This window comes from Salmo salar, chromosome 02 (genome assembly GCF_965601325.2).
Source record: "Salmo salar chromosome 02, fSalSal1, whole genome shotgun sequence".
In the NCBI taxonomy this organism is placed as follows: Eukaryota; Metazoa; Chordata; class Actinopteri; order Salmoniformes; family Salmonidae; genus Salmo; species Salmo salar.
Window position 1 is genome coordinate 49,695,106 of NC_138292.1, and position 16,436 is coordinate 49,711,541.

The 16,436-nt window shown below is 49.6% G+C and overlaps 1 protein-coding gene across 1 annotated transcript; it reads right to left on the minus strand.

The window, feature by feature from the left end:
* Positions 1-693: 693 nt before the first annotated feature.
* On the minus strand, positions 694-9,037 carry LOC106584767 (calpain-2 catalytic subunit-like). The gene is made up of 4 exons (XM_014170318.2): positions 9,031-9,037; positions 8,619-8,788; positions 1,484-1,495; positions 694-867 (listed from the first exon to the last, which is right to left on the minus strand). The coding sequence occupies exons 1-4, from the start codon at positions 9,035-9,037 to the stop codon at positions 694-696; spliced, it is 363 nt and encodes a 120-aa protein (XP_014025793.2).
* Positions 9,038-16,436: the final 7,399 nt, after the last annotated feature.

Genomic DNA, 16,436 nt, shown 5'->3' on the forward strand with positions numbered 1-16,436 from the left:
AGAAGCGTAGCTTCGGTGCGCTCCGGCAGCAATAACGTTAACGTTACACCACTGTAGCAGAAGCTTAACATTTAAGTGAGATTCCGTGTGTTTTTTAGTAACTTTGAATAGCAGATCATGCCGTTTGACTTCTGTAAAGTACGTTTTCATGAAAAAGTGTTCGATAACGTCCACCTATGTCTTCTAATGTTCGTAAATATAGACCCACAGTATCTCATCACAGATGATGCATCATAATGTATAGAAATATCCTTTACTCACTCTGAGTGACCACTCTGTTTAAAATCTGTTGAAGTTCAAAGGCAGAAACTTCGGAATCCTGTCAAGATGAAACAAATATATTAGAAAGGAAAAGAAGATTTATGTGACTGATAAATAAATAAAATAATGTAGAAATATATACGCTTCCAGCAATCTGCGAGAATAGATGTTTGAAGTGGGGATCCACATCCCCCTCTGTAATATCAGGCTAGAAAGGGTCAAATATCATTATTGCACTTTGAATTTGCAGCCGGTAACATACCTCAGTAAACATAAAAACAAAATTGTGTTGGAAGATGTCGAGATCAAAAGACAAGAAATAACTATGATGTACCCCTTCAACTTCCACACTGATATCCTCTTCCATTGGACTGCAACAAAACACATACAAAGATATACATATGTTATGTTTTTTTCTTAAATGTCACATTTTTACATATGTTTGTCATTGTGCCTTGGCAGGGAGGGGATGATGATGTACTCCCCGGGGGGCAGCTTGAAGCAGTCACAGATCTCCCGCAGGTTGATAAAGGTGCTGCTCATTGCCACTGACCTCTCTCTCAGCAGCACATCTGGGCCCAGGTGGATGTTGTTGCGGCCCTTATACTGCCATCAAACACAGAGGATAGGGCCTTTTTACTGTAGGCTACATTGTGGCATTATACATTAGTTTCAAACAACATATTACCTGACCTTTTGTGCATTGGACACTGTACTTTTAAGGGGTGCGTGTTGGTGGCAGAGAAGTCAGGCGCAGGAGAATGAACTTGGTATAAACGGAGTTGTTTAATAAATGCTGATAAAACTCCAAAAAAACCAAAATGTACAAAATAACAAACTGGGTACAAAACCCGTCACACACCAACACTGAATAGCACATCACATACAAACAAAACAATCTCCGACAAGGACATGAGGGGAAACAGGGGGTTAAATACACAACATGTAATTGATGGGATTGGAACCAGGTGTGAAGGAAGACAAGATAAAACCAATGGAAAATGAAAAATGGATGGCTAGAAGGTCGGTGACGTCGACCGCCGAACATCGCCCGAACAAGAAGAGGGACCGACTTTGGCGGAAGTCCTGACAGTACTCATATATATTTTGGCTCAAAATAAATTGAGAATGTGATATGAACAGACCAGCCTGAAAATGGCATACTGTATCTATAATTATGCTTGAGTTTCTTTCTTTGTATGTGTTTATGTACCGTACATACCTCATCAGGAACCTGGAAAACAATCAAAAACAAAACAAAAATCAGAATATTAACAAAGATTTTTTTTTTTTACCATTTTATTTTAAAATGGATTAAGTCAGGGGTAGCCAACTCTCCTCCCGGAGAGCTATCGGGTATGCATGGTTTTGCTCTAGCCCTGCTCTTAAACACTTGATTCAGCTAATTCAGGATATCATAAGCAGCTGATTTGTAGAAATTCTTTTTTTTCTGTTTTGTATCATATTGGACAACAGTTGATTAAACTTAACATGGTAAAAGTGATCAGTGTTATTTCCTGATAGTTGCTGGTTGAAAACAGAAGTTTCACAGGGCCTTCTAATTAGCAGGTTTTGCATGGATGTAGGTTTGTGTCACGCTTGTCGTTGGAAATTGAGGACCAAAACGCAGCAGGTATGTGTATGCTCATCTTGCTCTTTTAATAAATCCAAAATGAACACCAAAATAACAAAGAACGAACAATAGACAAAAAACAGTCTGGTAAGGCACAAGGCTATACACAGAATAATCACCCACAAAATACAAGACAAACACACCCAACTAATATAGGACTTCCAATCAAAGGCAACACCAAACAGCTGCCTTCAATTGGAAGTCCAACCCCAATTAACTCAACATAGAACCAGACACACTAGACTAAACATAGAAATACCTAAACATAAACCAAAACCCGGAAATACTAAATCAAACACCCTTTTAACAAACACACCACCCCGAACCACATAAAACGAATACCCTCTGCCACGTCCTGACCAAACTACAATACTAATTAACCCTTATACTGGCCAGGATGTGACAGTACCCCCCCCTTAAAGGTGCTAACCCCGGAAGCACCTTAAATAAAAATAAAAAAACCCAAACAACAAAACCAAAATTCCCCTCTACTAAAGGGAGGGAAGGGAGGGTGGCTGCCGTCAACGACGGCACTGTGCTACACCCCCCCTCCCCAACCCACCTATATCTGGAGGTGGCTCTGGTTCTGGCCGTTCCAGGCTGTCGGGCCACTCTGGCATCGCCGGGGGGCAGTCGGGCCAGTCTGGCATCGCCGGACAGTCTGGGCAGCCTGGCAACTCGGGACAGTTTGGGCAGTCTGGCAACTCGGGACAGTCTGGGCAGTCTGGCAACTCGGGACAGTCTGGGCAGTCTGGCCACTCCGGACAGTCTGGGCAGTCTGGCCACTCCGGACAATCTGGGCAGTCTGGCCACTCCGGACAGTCTGGGCAGTCTGGCCACTCCGGCAGTTCAGCGCAGTCTGGCCACTCCGGCAGTTCAGCGCAGTCTGGCCACTCCGGCAGTTCAGCGCAGTCTGGCCACTCCGGCAGTTCAGCGCAGTCTGGCCACTCCGGCAGTTCAGCGCAGTCTGGCCACTCCGGCAGTTCAGTGCAGTTTGGCCACTCCGGCAGTTCAGCGCAGTCTGACCTCTCTGGCGACTGTTGACTGGCGGGCAGCTCTGGCGACTGTTGACTGGCGGGCAGCTCTGGCGACGACTGTTGACTGGCGGGCATCTCTGACGACGACTGTTGACTGGCGGGCAGCTCTGACGACGACTGTTGACTGGCGGGCAGCTCTGACGACGACTGTTGACTGGCGGGCAGCTCTGGTGACTGTTGACTGGCGTGGCTGGGTTGACGCACTTACATTTACATTACATTTTAGTCATTTAGCAGACGCTCTTATCCAGAGCGACTTACATTAGTGAATGCATACATTTCATACATTCTCATACATTTCATTTCATGCATTTTTTTTAAAATTTGTACTGTCCCCCCGTGGGAATCGAACCCACAACCCTGGCATTGCACACACCATGCTGGCATTGCACACACCATGCTCTACCAACTGAGCCATTGGCAGTCGCACCATTGGAAAACATGGACTGTAGCCTCCTGCTCTTTTCCCCCCCGAGATCCATTCAACACATTTGCAGTCATCATAGTGACTCATTGTGGTCAGACTCGCTCAGGTGGAACAAACTATAAAACGTGTGCCCTTTTTTCAATACTTATTTGAATGTCCTGCCTTCATCACTATTCTCTATGAACCCAATATCTCTCCCTTACTGCCTTCATCTCTATTCTCTATGAACCCAATATCTCTCCCTTACTGCCTTCATCTCTATTCTCTATGAACCCAGTATCTCTCCCCCTTACTGCCTGCATCTCTATTCTCTATGACACCAGTATTTCTCCCTTACTGCCTTCATCTCTATTCTCTATGACCCTAAAATCTCTCCTCATCTCTCTCCCTTACTGCCTTCATCTCTATTCTCTATGACCCCAGTATCTCTCCTCATCTCTCTCCCTTACTGCCATCTCTATGACCCCAGTATCTCTCCTCATCTCTCACCCTTACTGCCGTCATCTCTATTCTCTATGACCCCAGTATCTCCCCCTTACTGCCTTCATCACTATTCTCTATGACCCCAGTATATCTCCCCCTTACTACCTTCATCTCTATTCTCTACGCCCCCAGTATCTCTCCCCCTTACTGCCTTCATCTCTATTCTCTATGCCCCCAGTATCTCTCCTCATCTCTCTCCCTTACTGCCTTCATCTCTATTCCCTATGACCCCAGTATCTCTCCCCCTTACTGCCTTCATCTCTATTCTCTATGACCCCAGTATCTCTCCCCCTTACTGCCTTCATCACTATTCCATATGACCCCAGTATCTCTCCCCCTTACTGCCTTCATCTCTATTCTCTATGCCCACAGTATCTCTCCCCATCTCTCTCCCTTACTGACTGCATCTCTATTCTCTATGACCCCAGTATCTCTCCTCATCGCTCTCCCTTACTGCCTTCATCTTTATTCTCTATGACCCCAGTATCTCTCCTCATCTCTCTCCCTTACTGCCATCTCTATTCCCTATGACCCCAGTATCTCTCCTCATCTCTCTCCCTTACTGCCATCTCTATTCCCTATGACCCCAGTATCTCTCTCCCTTACTGCCTTCATCTCTATTCTCTATGACCCCAGTATCTCTCCTCATCTCTCTCCCTTACTACCTTCATCTCTATTCCCTATGACCCCAGTATCTCTCCTCATCTCTCTCCCTTACTACCTTCATCTCTATTCCCTATGACCCCAGTATCTCTCCCCATTACTGCCTTCATCTCTATGACCCCAGTATTTCTCCCCCTTACTGCCTTCATCTCTATTCTCTATGACCCCATTATCTCCCCCCCTTACTGCCTTCATCTCTATTCTCTATGACCCCAGTATCTCTCTCCCTTACTGCCTTCATCTCTATTCTCCATGACTCCAGTATCTCTCCTCATTACTGCCTTCATCTCTATTCTCCATGACTCCAGTATCTCTCTCCCTTACTACCTTCATCTCTATTCCCTATGACCCCAGTATCTCTCCCCTTACTGCCTTCATCTCTATTCTCTATGACTCCAGTATCTCTCCTCATTACTGCCTTCATCTCTATTCTCTATGCCCACAGTATCTCTCTCTCCCTTACTGCCTTCATCTCTATTCTCTATGCCCACAGTATCTCTCTCCCTTACTGCCTTCATCTCTATGCCCACAGTATCTCTCCCCCTTACTGCTTTCATCTCAGCTCTGAGACCATCTATCAAACATAGCTCACCCCCACACACACACACACACACACACACACACACACACACACACACACACACACACACACACACACACACACACACACACACACACACACACACACACACACACACACACACACACACACACACACACACACACACACACACACACACACACACACACACACACACACACACACACACACACACACACACACACACACACACACACACACACACACACACACACACACACACACACAAGGCTGTTGTACAGTGTGTGAACTCTCGTTGGGGTGAGACTAAGCGCTAATTCCCAAAACCCGTGGGTTCTCTCTGTAAACGGTGCCATCCAGGAATGTCGCCAAGCAGCAGCTGGTCACCGTAGCAACAGCCAGCCAAACTGTGTGTGTGTTTACTTCAGAAAATGGAAAGGTTGAGGTGGGCTGAGAAGATAAATATCTAGCAAATAGGAATAAGTGTGTCTGTGTGTGTGAGGGGCCAGTACCTCCTGATCCCATTATCCCACCATGACTACACCCAATACCTCCTGATCCCATTATCCCACCATGACTACACCCAATACCTCCTGATTCCATTATCCCAACATGACTACACCCAATACCTCCTGATCCCATTATCCCACCATGACTACACCCAATACCTCCTGATTCCATTATCCCACCATGACTACACCCAGTCCCTCCTGATTCCATTATCCCACCATGACTACACCCAATACCTCCTGATTCCATTATCCCACCATGAATACACCCAATACATCCTTATTCCATTATCATACCATGACTACACCCAGTCCCTCCTGATTCCATTAACCCACCATGACTACACCCAGTCCCTCCTGATTCCATTATCCCACCATGACTACACCCAATACCTCCTGATTCCATTATCCCACCATGACTACACCCAATACCTCCTGATCCCATTATCCCACCATGACTACACCCAGTCCCTCCTGATTCCATTATCATACCATGACTACACCCAATACCTCCTGATTCCATTATCATACCATGACTACACCCAGTCCCTCCTGATCCCATTATCATACCATGACTACACCCAATACCTCCTGATTCCATTATCATACCATGACTACACCCAATACCTCCTGATTCCATTATCATACCATGACTACACCCAGTCCCTCCTGATCCCATTATCCCACCATGACTACACCCAATACCTCCTGATCCCATCTGATGGGAGGAGAGGGGTCTGATGGGAGGAGAGGAGAGGGGTCTGATGGGAGGAAAGGAGAGGGGTCTGATGGGAGGAAAGGAGAGGGGTCTGATGGGAGGAAAGGAGAGGGGTCTGATGGGAGGAAAGGAGAGGGGTCTGATGGGAGGAAAGGAGAGGGGTCTGATGGGAGGAAAGGAGAGGGGTCTGATGGGAGGAAAGGAGAGGGGTCTGATGGGAGCTGAGAGGTCTGATGGGAGGAGTGAGGTCTGATGGGAGCTGAGAGGTCTGATGGGAGCTGAGAGGTCTGATGGGAGCTGAGAGGTCTGATGGGAGCTGAGAGGTCTGTTGGGAGCTGAGAGGTCTGATGGGAGCTGAGAGGTCTGATGGGAGCTGAGAGGTCTGATGGGAGCTGAGAGGTCTGATGGGAGCTGAGAGGTCTGATGGGAGGACAGAGGTCTGATGGGAGGACAGAGGTCTGATGGGAGGAGAGAGGTCTGATGGGAGGAGAGAGGTCTGATGGGAGGAGAGAGGTCTGATGGGAGGAGAGAGGTCTGATGGGAGGAGAGATGTCTGATGGGAGATGAGAGATGTCTGATGGGAGGAGAGAGGTCTGATGGGAGGAGATATAGGGAGCTCAGAGGGGCTGGAGAGAATGTCAACACAGCTGAACCCTTCCTCTCCGTCTGGCTGGGGACACTCTGCAACTACAGGATTAACGTCCCTGTGTGTGTGTGTGTGTGTGTGTGTGTGTGTGTCAGTTACTTGTAGCCTGGTGCGTGGTGCTGGTACTGGGCTTACCAGATTATGAACACGCACCTCCAGGCTAGTGCGGGGAGCGGGAACAGGACGAGTCGGACTGGGTTGACGCACTTCCGGGTCCGCGCGAGAGACAGGAGCTGGAAACCCAGGGCTATGGAGGCGCACAGTCGGTCTTGATCTTACCTCCTGCACAACCCGTCTTGGCTGGATGGAACTAGTAGCCCTGTACGAGCGGGGTGCTCGTACAGGGCAGACTGGGCTGTGCAGGGGCCTGATGGTAGCCGTGCGTAGAGCGGGAGTTGGGTAGCCTGGTCCTCGGAGGCGTACCGGCAACCAGATGCGCTGCGCAGGCATCCTCCTACATGGCTGGACTGTGCGTGCGTATGGGTGAGATAGTGCGCTCCTCAGCGAAACATAACGCTCTCCACCCCATACGCTCCTCCATATAACCACGGGTAGCTGCCTTCCGGCTCTTCTTACGCCTAGCCAAACTACCCGTGTGCCCCCCCCCAAAAAAATTATTGGGGGTGCCTCTCGTGCTTCTCCCTCTGCGCGTCCATGGCCTCGTACCTACGCCTCTCTGCCTTGGCTGCCTCAATTTCCCACTGCGGGCGGCGATACTCCCCAGCCTGGTGCCAAGGTCCGGCCCCGTCCAGAACTTCCTCCCAGGTCCACTTCTCCCGCCAGTCCAACTCGAATTCCCTCTGCTCCTTCTTCTGCTGCTTGGTCCATAGTTGGTGGGTGATTCTGTCACGCTTGTCGTTGGAAATTGAGGACCAAAACGCAGCAGGTATGTGTATGCTCATCTTGCTCTTTTAATAAATACAAAATGAACACCAAAATAACAAAGAATCGACAAAAAACTGTCTGGTAAGGCACAAGGCTATACACAGAATAATCACCCACAAAATACAAGACAAACACACCCAACTAATATAGGACTTCCAATCAAAGGCAACACCAAACAGCTGCCTTCAATTGGAAGTCCAACCCCAATTAACTCAACATAGAACCAGACACACTAGACTAAACATAGAAATACCTAAACATAAACCAAATCCCGGAAATACTAAATCAAACACCCTTTTAACAAACACACCACCCCGAACCACATAAAACGAATACCCTCTGCCACGTCCTGACCAAACTACAATACTAATTAACCCTTATACTGGCCAGGACGTGACAGTTTGGCTTGCCTAGTGACATCACCAGGCGGTGTAAGTTTATAGACCATAACATAACTGCCGAAAACAGCTAGTTTTCAGGTTACATATCCATCCCATTAGGCCCCTCCAATTAGGCCCCTCACTTAGACCACTCCCAGACAGTCCTAGCAAAGTCCTGCTTGTGAAATAGTTTTTTTGCTAAAAACGCTATGTTTGTTTCTTTAAGACCATTTTAATGGAACACTATTACAGTAAGGTACATAATTGTTACCCAGAAATGATTTGATATTGAGAAAAAAATCACTGCATTGACCCTTTAAGGCAGGGCTGGGACAAAAGCCTGCATACCCAGGTGGAGGGTTGGCCAGTTCTGGATTAAGTGGATAAATGCACTCTGGGGTAGTGATGTTGCACCTGGTATATAGAAAAGCCAATGGTGTTGAGGTCCCGGCCGAACCTCCTCTCTTTGCGTCCGTCTTTTTGCATGAGGCCCACCAAGAAGGTGCAGCCATCCTTGCCATCATGAGGGTCATCATCCACATCCTCCAACTTAATGGCAAACTGGGGGTTAGAGCAGAATGTGGCTGCAGAGAAATGGGTGAGAAAAAAGATGAATGAAAAAAGATTAGTGACTAATCGAGGAAACACTATCAGAGTTTCCAGGTCTAGCTAAAATTCCCAGTTCAATGACCACTCAAAACCTGCCCCAAATTCCTGAAAACTAGCCTACAAAATGGTTTGCAGCAAGAGATGAGTTTCCACATCTATCCAATAAGTGTCTCCATATTAGCTAGCTAGTGCTGTTAGTTTGTTGTTCTCACATCACTTGTCATGACGTGCGTACGTGCTGCTCTCCTCTCACTCGCGTGATTCAGCTGCCTGCTGCAGCACTCTCTCAACACACGCACACATTCTCCTCTTGCCCTCCCTCCCTCCCCACCACACACTCAATCAGCACCAGTCTACATCACTGTCTGATAACCAGAAGCAGCAGGTCACAGTGAAATTAATAGATTAAACAAATAAGATAAATGCCATGGTGGCCGCGGTTCAATTTAGAAGTAGCCCAAAAATCCGCAACCCATGACCAATACATTTTCACTTACGATATTTGTCGGAAAACCTTTATGTGCCACATAAAGTCAAATACTTTATGTGGCACACATCAGAGTCAAATACTTTCTATAGAACAAACTTCACATCAGGATAGGCAACGGAAATGAATAATTAATGTATGTGTGTTATATTAAATATAGAAGAGGGAGTAAAATGTAGGCAAGCAATAAACATTTGTAGCGACTCGCACAGACAGCTGTGGGTTATGTGTTAGGCTATTAGTGGGTTGTGTCGTACTTACCAGTGTTCGCGGGGTCATGCCAATCAACCTGCTATCTGCCAATCACGGGAATGCCTGGAATGTTCTGATACCGGGCAGCCTGGTGGTTGGCGGAGTGGCGTGGAGGGGGGTTGGGCAGGGGGATGGAGCATTGGAAGTTAAGACCGGGTTTAGCCATTGTTCTCTCTCTTACATCTGGGCTTCACAAGAGAAGGTCACGGTTGGTTTGTAGGGTACCTTTCATTTATTTGGCGTGGGCTACGGCCAAACAGTAGCCTGTGTTAAGTTGGGTTAATAAACCGTCCATTCGTTAACTCCATCCTCTGTCTGGACAATTGTTCCTTTATAATCTAGTCAGGTCATTACATTGGTGTCAGAAGTAAAAACGTGAATAAAAGTTAGCCAGCTAGCTGACTTCGGTGGCTAACTAACATAGGTGAGAACGGGGTTGAAAATGCTTCGAGGGAATCCAAAAGTGAAGGTGGAGGTAGGGGACGATTATGGCCAAGGAGGTGCATGTGCATGGACGTCGGAGGATCTGGCTGAGGAGATCGCCAGGGTGTCGGATCCCAGAGGCCGCTTGAGGGAGGACGTTAGAGTGATGGCGGCTGAAGCGGGCATGAATGCTTCGTCTACTGTGCTTTGCGCGGATTCTGGTGAGCGGACCGAAGGAGTGACGTTGACGCGGCGGGACGAGGAATCTGGGGCTCAGGATGTAAACAAACATGGCGGCGCCCAGCCCCCGGCTGCGTCCGTATCCGTTAAGGCCCCAAAGTATTCTGGTAAGGCGGATTGGGAAGCTTTTCATGCTCAGTTTGAACTGTTAGCTCATTTTAGGGGGTGGTCGAATGAAGATAGGGCACTGCAGTTGGCTTTATGCCTCACGGATGATGCTCTGGCCTGTTTGATATTGATTAGCCCCGAGGACAGACGCGATTATGTTGCCTTAGTGGGAGCATCGAGGAGGCGCTATGGACAGTATGTACAGCCCGGGCTGCTGCGCTCCGAACTGAGTAATAGACACAGGCAGCCTGGGGAGCCTCTACGGGTGCTAGCTAATGACAATGAGAGCCTCTCTCGGCGGGCATATGCTCACATGCCCCCTACGTGCAGATCGAGCTAGCACGGGACCAGTTCATACAGGCGCTTTCTCCTACGGAGCTGCGCATACAGACCCAGCTGGCTCATCCTGAGTCATTGCAGATAGCTTTGGAGAGGGAGCTGGTGTGGGCTGGGGCTTCAGCTGGGTCTTTGGTGGGGGCGCAGGGAGGCAGACCCTCTGGGCGAACTGGGGGGCAGAGCAGCCCAGAGCCGGAAAAGCCTGCATGCGTGGCTGATATGACAGAACTCATTCGTGCTGTGTCGCTACAGGTGGAACGAAACACACGCCGTGGTCCCCGGGTCTGCTGGGGTTGTGGCCAGCCAGGCCATCTGCGCCAGGATTGCCCCAAGTCCCCCGGAGCTCAGGGAAACGGCTCGGGGTCCGCATAGACCGGGTAGTGCGGACCCCTGGCTTTCTATCCCAACCACCATCTTCTTCAGGAGGAGCCCACCGGCCCAGACGGGGAAGCAAGGCTCCACTTCCCCCAGAAGCAGACGAGGGCAAGCAGACGGAGCCTGTTGTTGTGGTGGGCCGGACCTGTGTTGGGGACTTTTGTCATGTCCCTGTCACTGTGGAGGGGGTGCCCTGCTCTGCCCTGGTGGACACTGGGTCCACAGTAACCCTGGTGAGGCCAGATATTGTACCAGGTTGGACTCAGTGTGAGCCCACAACTGTGCAGCTCCGCACAGTCACAGGTGAGCTGGCACCCATGAAAGGGAAGGGAATAATGACTCTGACAGTAGGGGGCAGGACTGTGCGTCATCCTGTGTGGGTGGCCGCTGTGCAGGACCCTTGTATCCTGGGGTTGGACTTTCTTAGGAGCACAGGCTGCCAGTTAGATCTAAATGGGGGCACACTGAGCTTCCAGGGAGGGCCGGCAGTCACCATGGCCCCCCCTAATATCACATACACTCAACCCAACAAACCCTTTACTCCAACAGTTAAAGCAGCAGAGGCTCATGGCTGCCCCCCCTCCCACACATCTGTGTGTGACTTTTCCCCAGCCCCCCTGTCACCTACGGCTGTGTGTTACATTCCCCCAGCTACCGCCACAACACAGCCCTCCGTGAGCCCGGGCCGCACCCCCCCCAGCCCAGCTACCCCAGATGGGAGAGGAGAGGACACTGTCTGCAGTGAGGGAGATATGGGGGAGGAACTGTGTTGGTCTTGACCCCGAGCAGCAGGAACGGTTGTGGCAGTTGCTGTTTGAATTCAGAGACAGCTTTGCGCCGAGTGAGGAAGAGGTGGGTCAGACTCATCTGGTGCAGCATGAGATCGACACAGGTGATGCTCGACCCATCAAGACGCGTCCCCACCGTATCCCGCTGGCACGCCAGGACAAGGCAGTGTTGGAGATGCAGCGGGCAGACTTCATCGAGCCCTCAGACAGCCCCTGGGCGGCGCCAGTTGTCATGGTTCCTAAGAAGGGGGGCAAGCTGAGGTTCTGTGCGGACTACAGACGGCTCAATGAGGTAACCAGGAAGGACTCATACCCCATACCACGTATCGATGAGTCGCTGGACCTGGTTAGGGGGTCCTCCTGGTTCTCCTCACTAGACCTCCGCAGTGGCTACTGGCAGGTGCCCCTCTCCCCAGAGGCCAGAGCCAAAACTGCGTTCTCCACTAACAGAGGACACTGGCAGTTCAAGGTCCTGTACTTCGGCCTGTGCAACGCTCCAGCTACTTTTGAGCGTTTGATGGAGAGGGTGCTGGATGGCATCCCCCGATAGCAGTGTCTGGTATACCTCGATGACATCCTGGCCCATGGCAGCTCCTTCCAGTCAGCCCTGGTGGCGCTGCGGAGTGTGCTGGAGCGGGTGGCTGCCGCAGGTCTGAAGCTCCACCCCGAGAAGTGCCACTTCATGAGGAGAGAGGTGTCCTTCCTGGGCCACTGAGTGGGGAAGGAGGGGATCAGCACCATGGAGGACAAGGTGGGGGCTGTCCGAGACTGGCCCACCCCCACCGACCAGCGTCAGCTGAAAAGCTTCCTGGGCCTGGCCTCATACTACAGGAGGTTTGTACGGGGCTTCTCAAGTGTCGCTGCTCCCCTGAACCGCCTGCTGCCGAAGGACAATGCTTTCACTTGGACAGTGGAGTGTGAGGAGGCCTTCAAAACCCTCAAACGTGCACTGATCGGGGCCCCTGTGCTCGCCCCCCCTGACCTCACCTTGCCCTTTATCCTGGACACAGACGCGAGCAATGTGGGCATGGGTGGGGTGCTGGCCCAGGTGGGGCCAGAGGGGGAGAGAGTGGTGGCATACTTCAGCAAAACTTTTGACAAACATGATCGCCGCTACTGTGTCACCCGGCGGGAGCTCCTGGCTGTTGTGGCTTCCATCAAACACTTCAAGATCTACCTGGGTGGCCTGCCCTTTATGGTAAGGACTGACCACTCTGCTCTCCAGTGGCTCATGTCTTTCAGAGAGCCAGAGGGGCAGGTGGCACGCTGGTTGGAGGAGCTTCAGCTGTATGACTTCACAGTGGTGCACAGGGCAGGGGAACGCCACTCCAATGCCGATGCCATGTCCCGTTGGCCCTGTACTGCAGATGGCTGCCGCCACTGTGAACGGAGAGAGGGACGGGAGAGAGCGCTGAGTGCAGAGGAGGGGGTCTGTGCCACAGTGTGTCGGGTGAGCGGGCCTGTCTGCTGTGAGCTGCAGACTGTCGACGTGGCTGAATGGGAGCAGCAGCAGGGACGGGACACAAACCTACAGCCAGTGCTACAGTGGGTAGAGGCGCAGGTGAGGCCACCATGGGAAGAGGTGACAGTGCTCTCACTCGCGAGCAAAGGGTTGTGGTCAAAGTTTGAGAGACTGCGGCTGGCTGATGGCGTGCTATAGCAGGCATGGAAGGAGTCAGCTACGGGAGAGGAGAGGTGGCAGGTGGTGGCGCCGAATACAACAGGTGTAGACCTTACAGTGAAATGCTTACTTACAAGCCCTTAACCAACAATGCTTTAAGAAGTTTTAAGAATATATATATTTTTTAAGTTAAGTAAAAAATTTAAAATAGAAAATAAAAGTAACAAATAATTAAACGGCAACAGTACAATAACAAGCGAGGCTATATACAGGGGGTACCGGTACAGAGTCAATGTGGGCCTGGCCTCATACTACAGGAGGTTTGTACGGTTTGTACAGCAGCGTAAAGGGGGGGGGGGCAATGGAATAGTCTGGATAGCCATTAGATTAGCTGTTCGGGAGTCTTATGGCTTGGGGGTAGAAGCTGTTAAGCAGCCTTTTGGGCCTACACTTGGCACTCCGGTACCACTTGCCGTGCGGTAGCAGAGAAAACAGTCTATGACTGGGGTGGCTGGAGTCTTTGACAATTTTTACGGCCTTCTGCTGACACCGCCTGGTATAGAGGTCCTGGATGGCAGTAAGCTTGGCCCCAGTGATGTACTGGGCCATATGCACTACCCTTTGTAGTGCCTTGTGGTTGTAGGCTGAACAGTTGCCATACCAGGCTGTGATGCAACCAGCCAGGATGCTCTCAATGGTGCAGCTGTAGAACTTTTTGAGGATCTGAGGACCCATGCCCTGAGGGCGAATAGGCTTTGTCGTGCCCTCTTCACGACTGTCTTGGTGTGTTTGGAACATGATAGTTTGTTTGTGATGTGGACACCAAGGAACTTGAAGCGCTCAACAGCCCCGTCGATGAGAATGGGGGCGTGCTCGGTCCCCCTTTTCCTGTAGTCCACAATCATCTCTTTTGTCTTGATCACGATGAGGGAGAGGTTGTTATCCTGGCCTCACATGGCCAGTTCTCTGACCTCCCTATAGGCTGTCTCATCGTTGTCAGTGATCAGGCCTACCACTGTTTTATCGACAAACTTAATGATGGTGTTGGAGTCGTGCCTGGCCATGCAGTCATGGGTGAACAGGGAGTACAGGAGGGGACTAAGCACGCACCCCTGAGGGGCCCTCGTGTTGAGGATCAGTGTGGCGGATGTGTTGTTACCTACCCTTACCACCTGGGGACGGCCCGTCAGGAGGTCCAGGATCCAGTTGCAAGAGGGAGGCATTTAGTCCCAGGGTCCTTAGCTCAGGAAATAGCAGAGGGAGCACCCCCCTATCCACATCAACGGGACAGTAGTGGAGAAGGTGGAAAGTTTTACGTTCCTCGGCGTACACATCACGGACAAACTGAAATGGTCCACCCACACAGACAGCGTGGTGAAGAAGGCACAACAGCGCCTCTTCCACCTCAGGAGAATGAAGAAATTTGGCTTGTCACCGAAACACTCACAAATTTTTACAGATGCACAATCGAGAGCATCCTGTCGGGCTGTATCACCGCCTGGTATGGCAACTGCTCCGCCCAAAACCGTAAGGCTCTCCAGAGGGTAGTGAGGTCTGTACAACGCATCACCGGGGGCAAACTACCTGCCCTCCAGGACACCTACACCACCCGATGTCACAGGAAGGCCAAAAAGATCATCAAGGACAACAACCACCCGAGCCACTGCCTGTTCACCCCGCTATCATCCAGAAGGCGAGGTCAGTACAGGTGCATCAAAGCTGTGACCGAGAGACTGAAAAACAGCTTCTATCTCAAGACCATACGACTGTTAAACAGCCATCACTAACATTGAGTGGCTGCTGCCAACATATTAACTCAAATCTCTAGCCACTTTAATAATAAAAAATTGGATGTAATAAATGTATCACTAGTCACTTTAAACAATGCCACTTTATATATTGTTTACATACCCTACATTACTCATCTCATATGTATATACTGTACTCTATACCATCTCCTGCATCTTGCCTATGCCGCACGTCCATCGCTCATCCATATATTTACATGTACATATTCTTATTCATTCCCTTAAGGTAGTTGTTGTGAAATTCTTAGATTACTTGTTAGATATTACTGCATGGTTGGAACTAGAAGCACAAGCATTTCGCTACACTCGCATTAACATCTGCTAACCATGTGTATGTGACCAATACATTTTGATATCATTTTATTTTATTTAGTGATGAGCTTTGAGGGCATTATGGTGTTGAATGCTGAGCTGTAGTCAATGAATAGCATTCTCACATAGGTGTTCCTTTTGTCAATGTGGGAAAGGGCAGTGTGGAGTGCAATAGAGATTGCATAATCTGTGGATCTGTTGGGGCGGTATGCAAATTAGAGGTTTCAGTTATAATGGTGTTGATGTGAGCCATGGTCAGCCTTTCAAAGCAGTTCATGGCTACAGACATGATTGCTACTGGTCTGTAGCCTTTTGGTACCCTTCCCCAGATCTGTGCCTCGACACAATCCTGTCTCGGAGCTCTAAGGACAATTCCTTCGACCTCATGGCTTGGTTTTTGATCTTAACATGCACTGTCAACTGTGGAACCTTATATAGACAGGTGTGTGTCTTACATGCAATTAAGTGTTGTTTGTTGTGTGGGTGCCACAACCATCTGAAATGGTTATATGGTCAATAATGTTGCTCAACACTGTTACTAATTTAGTTATTTCCTCACTCATCGCTCCAGGCACCTGTCCACTCCACCTGACCCCAGGGATTTCTGATCCTCACCAGCTCAAATGGAGTCCCATGCAGGTGCACCTTATTCAACACGAAAATTCGACAGACTTTTACGATTGACAAGAGGCTACCAGCCTGTCGGAATGCCAAGAGGTTGTTGCAAAACACACATCAATTAACTTCATGCATCATGATCTGTTGTCTAAAATACTTATTTTTTAAATGATCTGTGTCATGTGTCATAATATGACATAGTAATAATAGTATGTCAGTTAGAATACTACTAATAATATCCTAGTCTTTTTTATG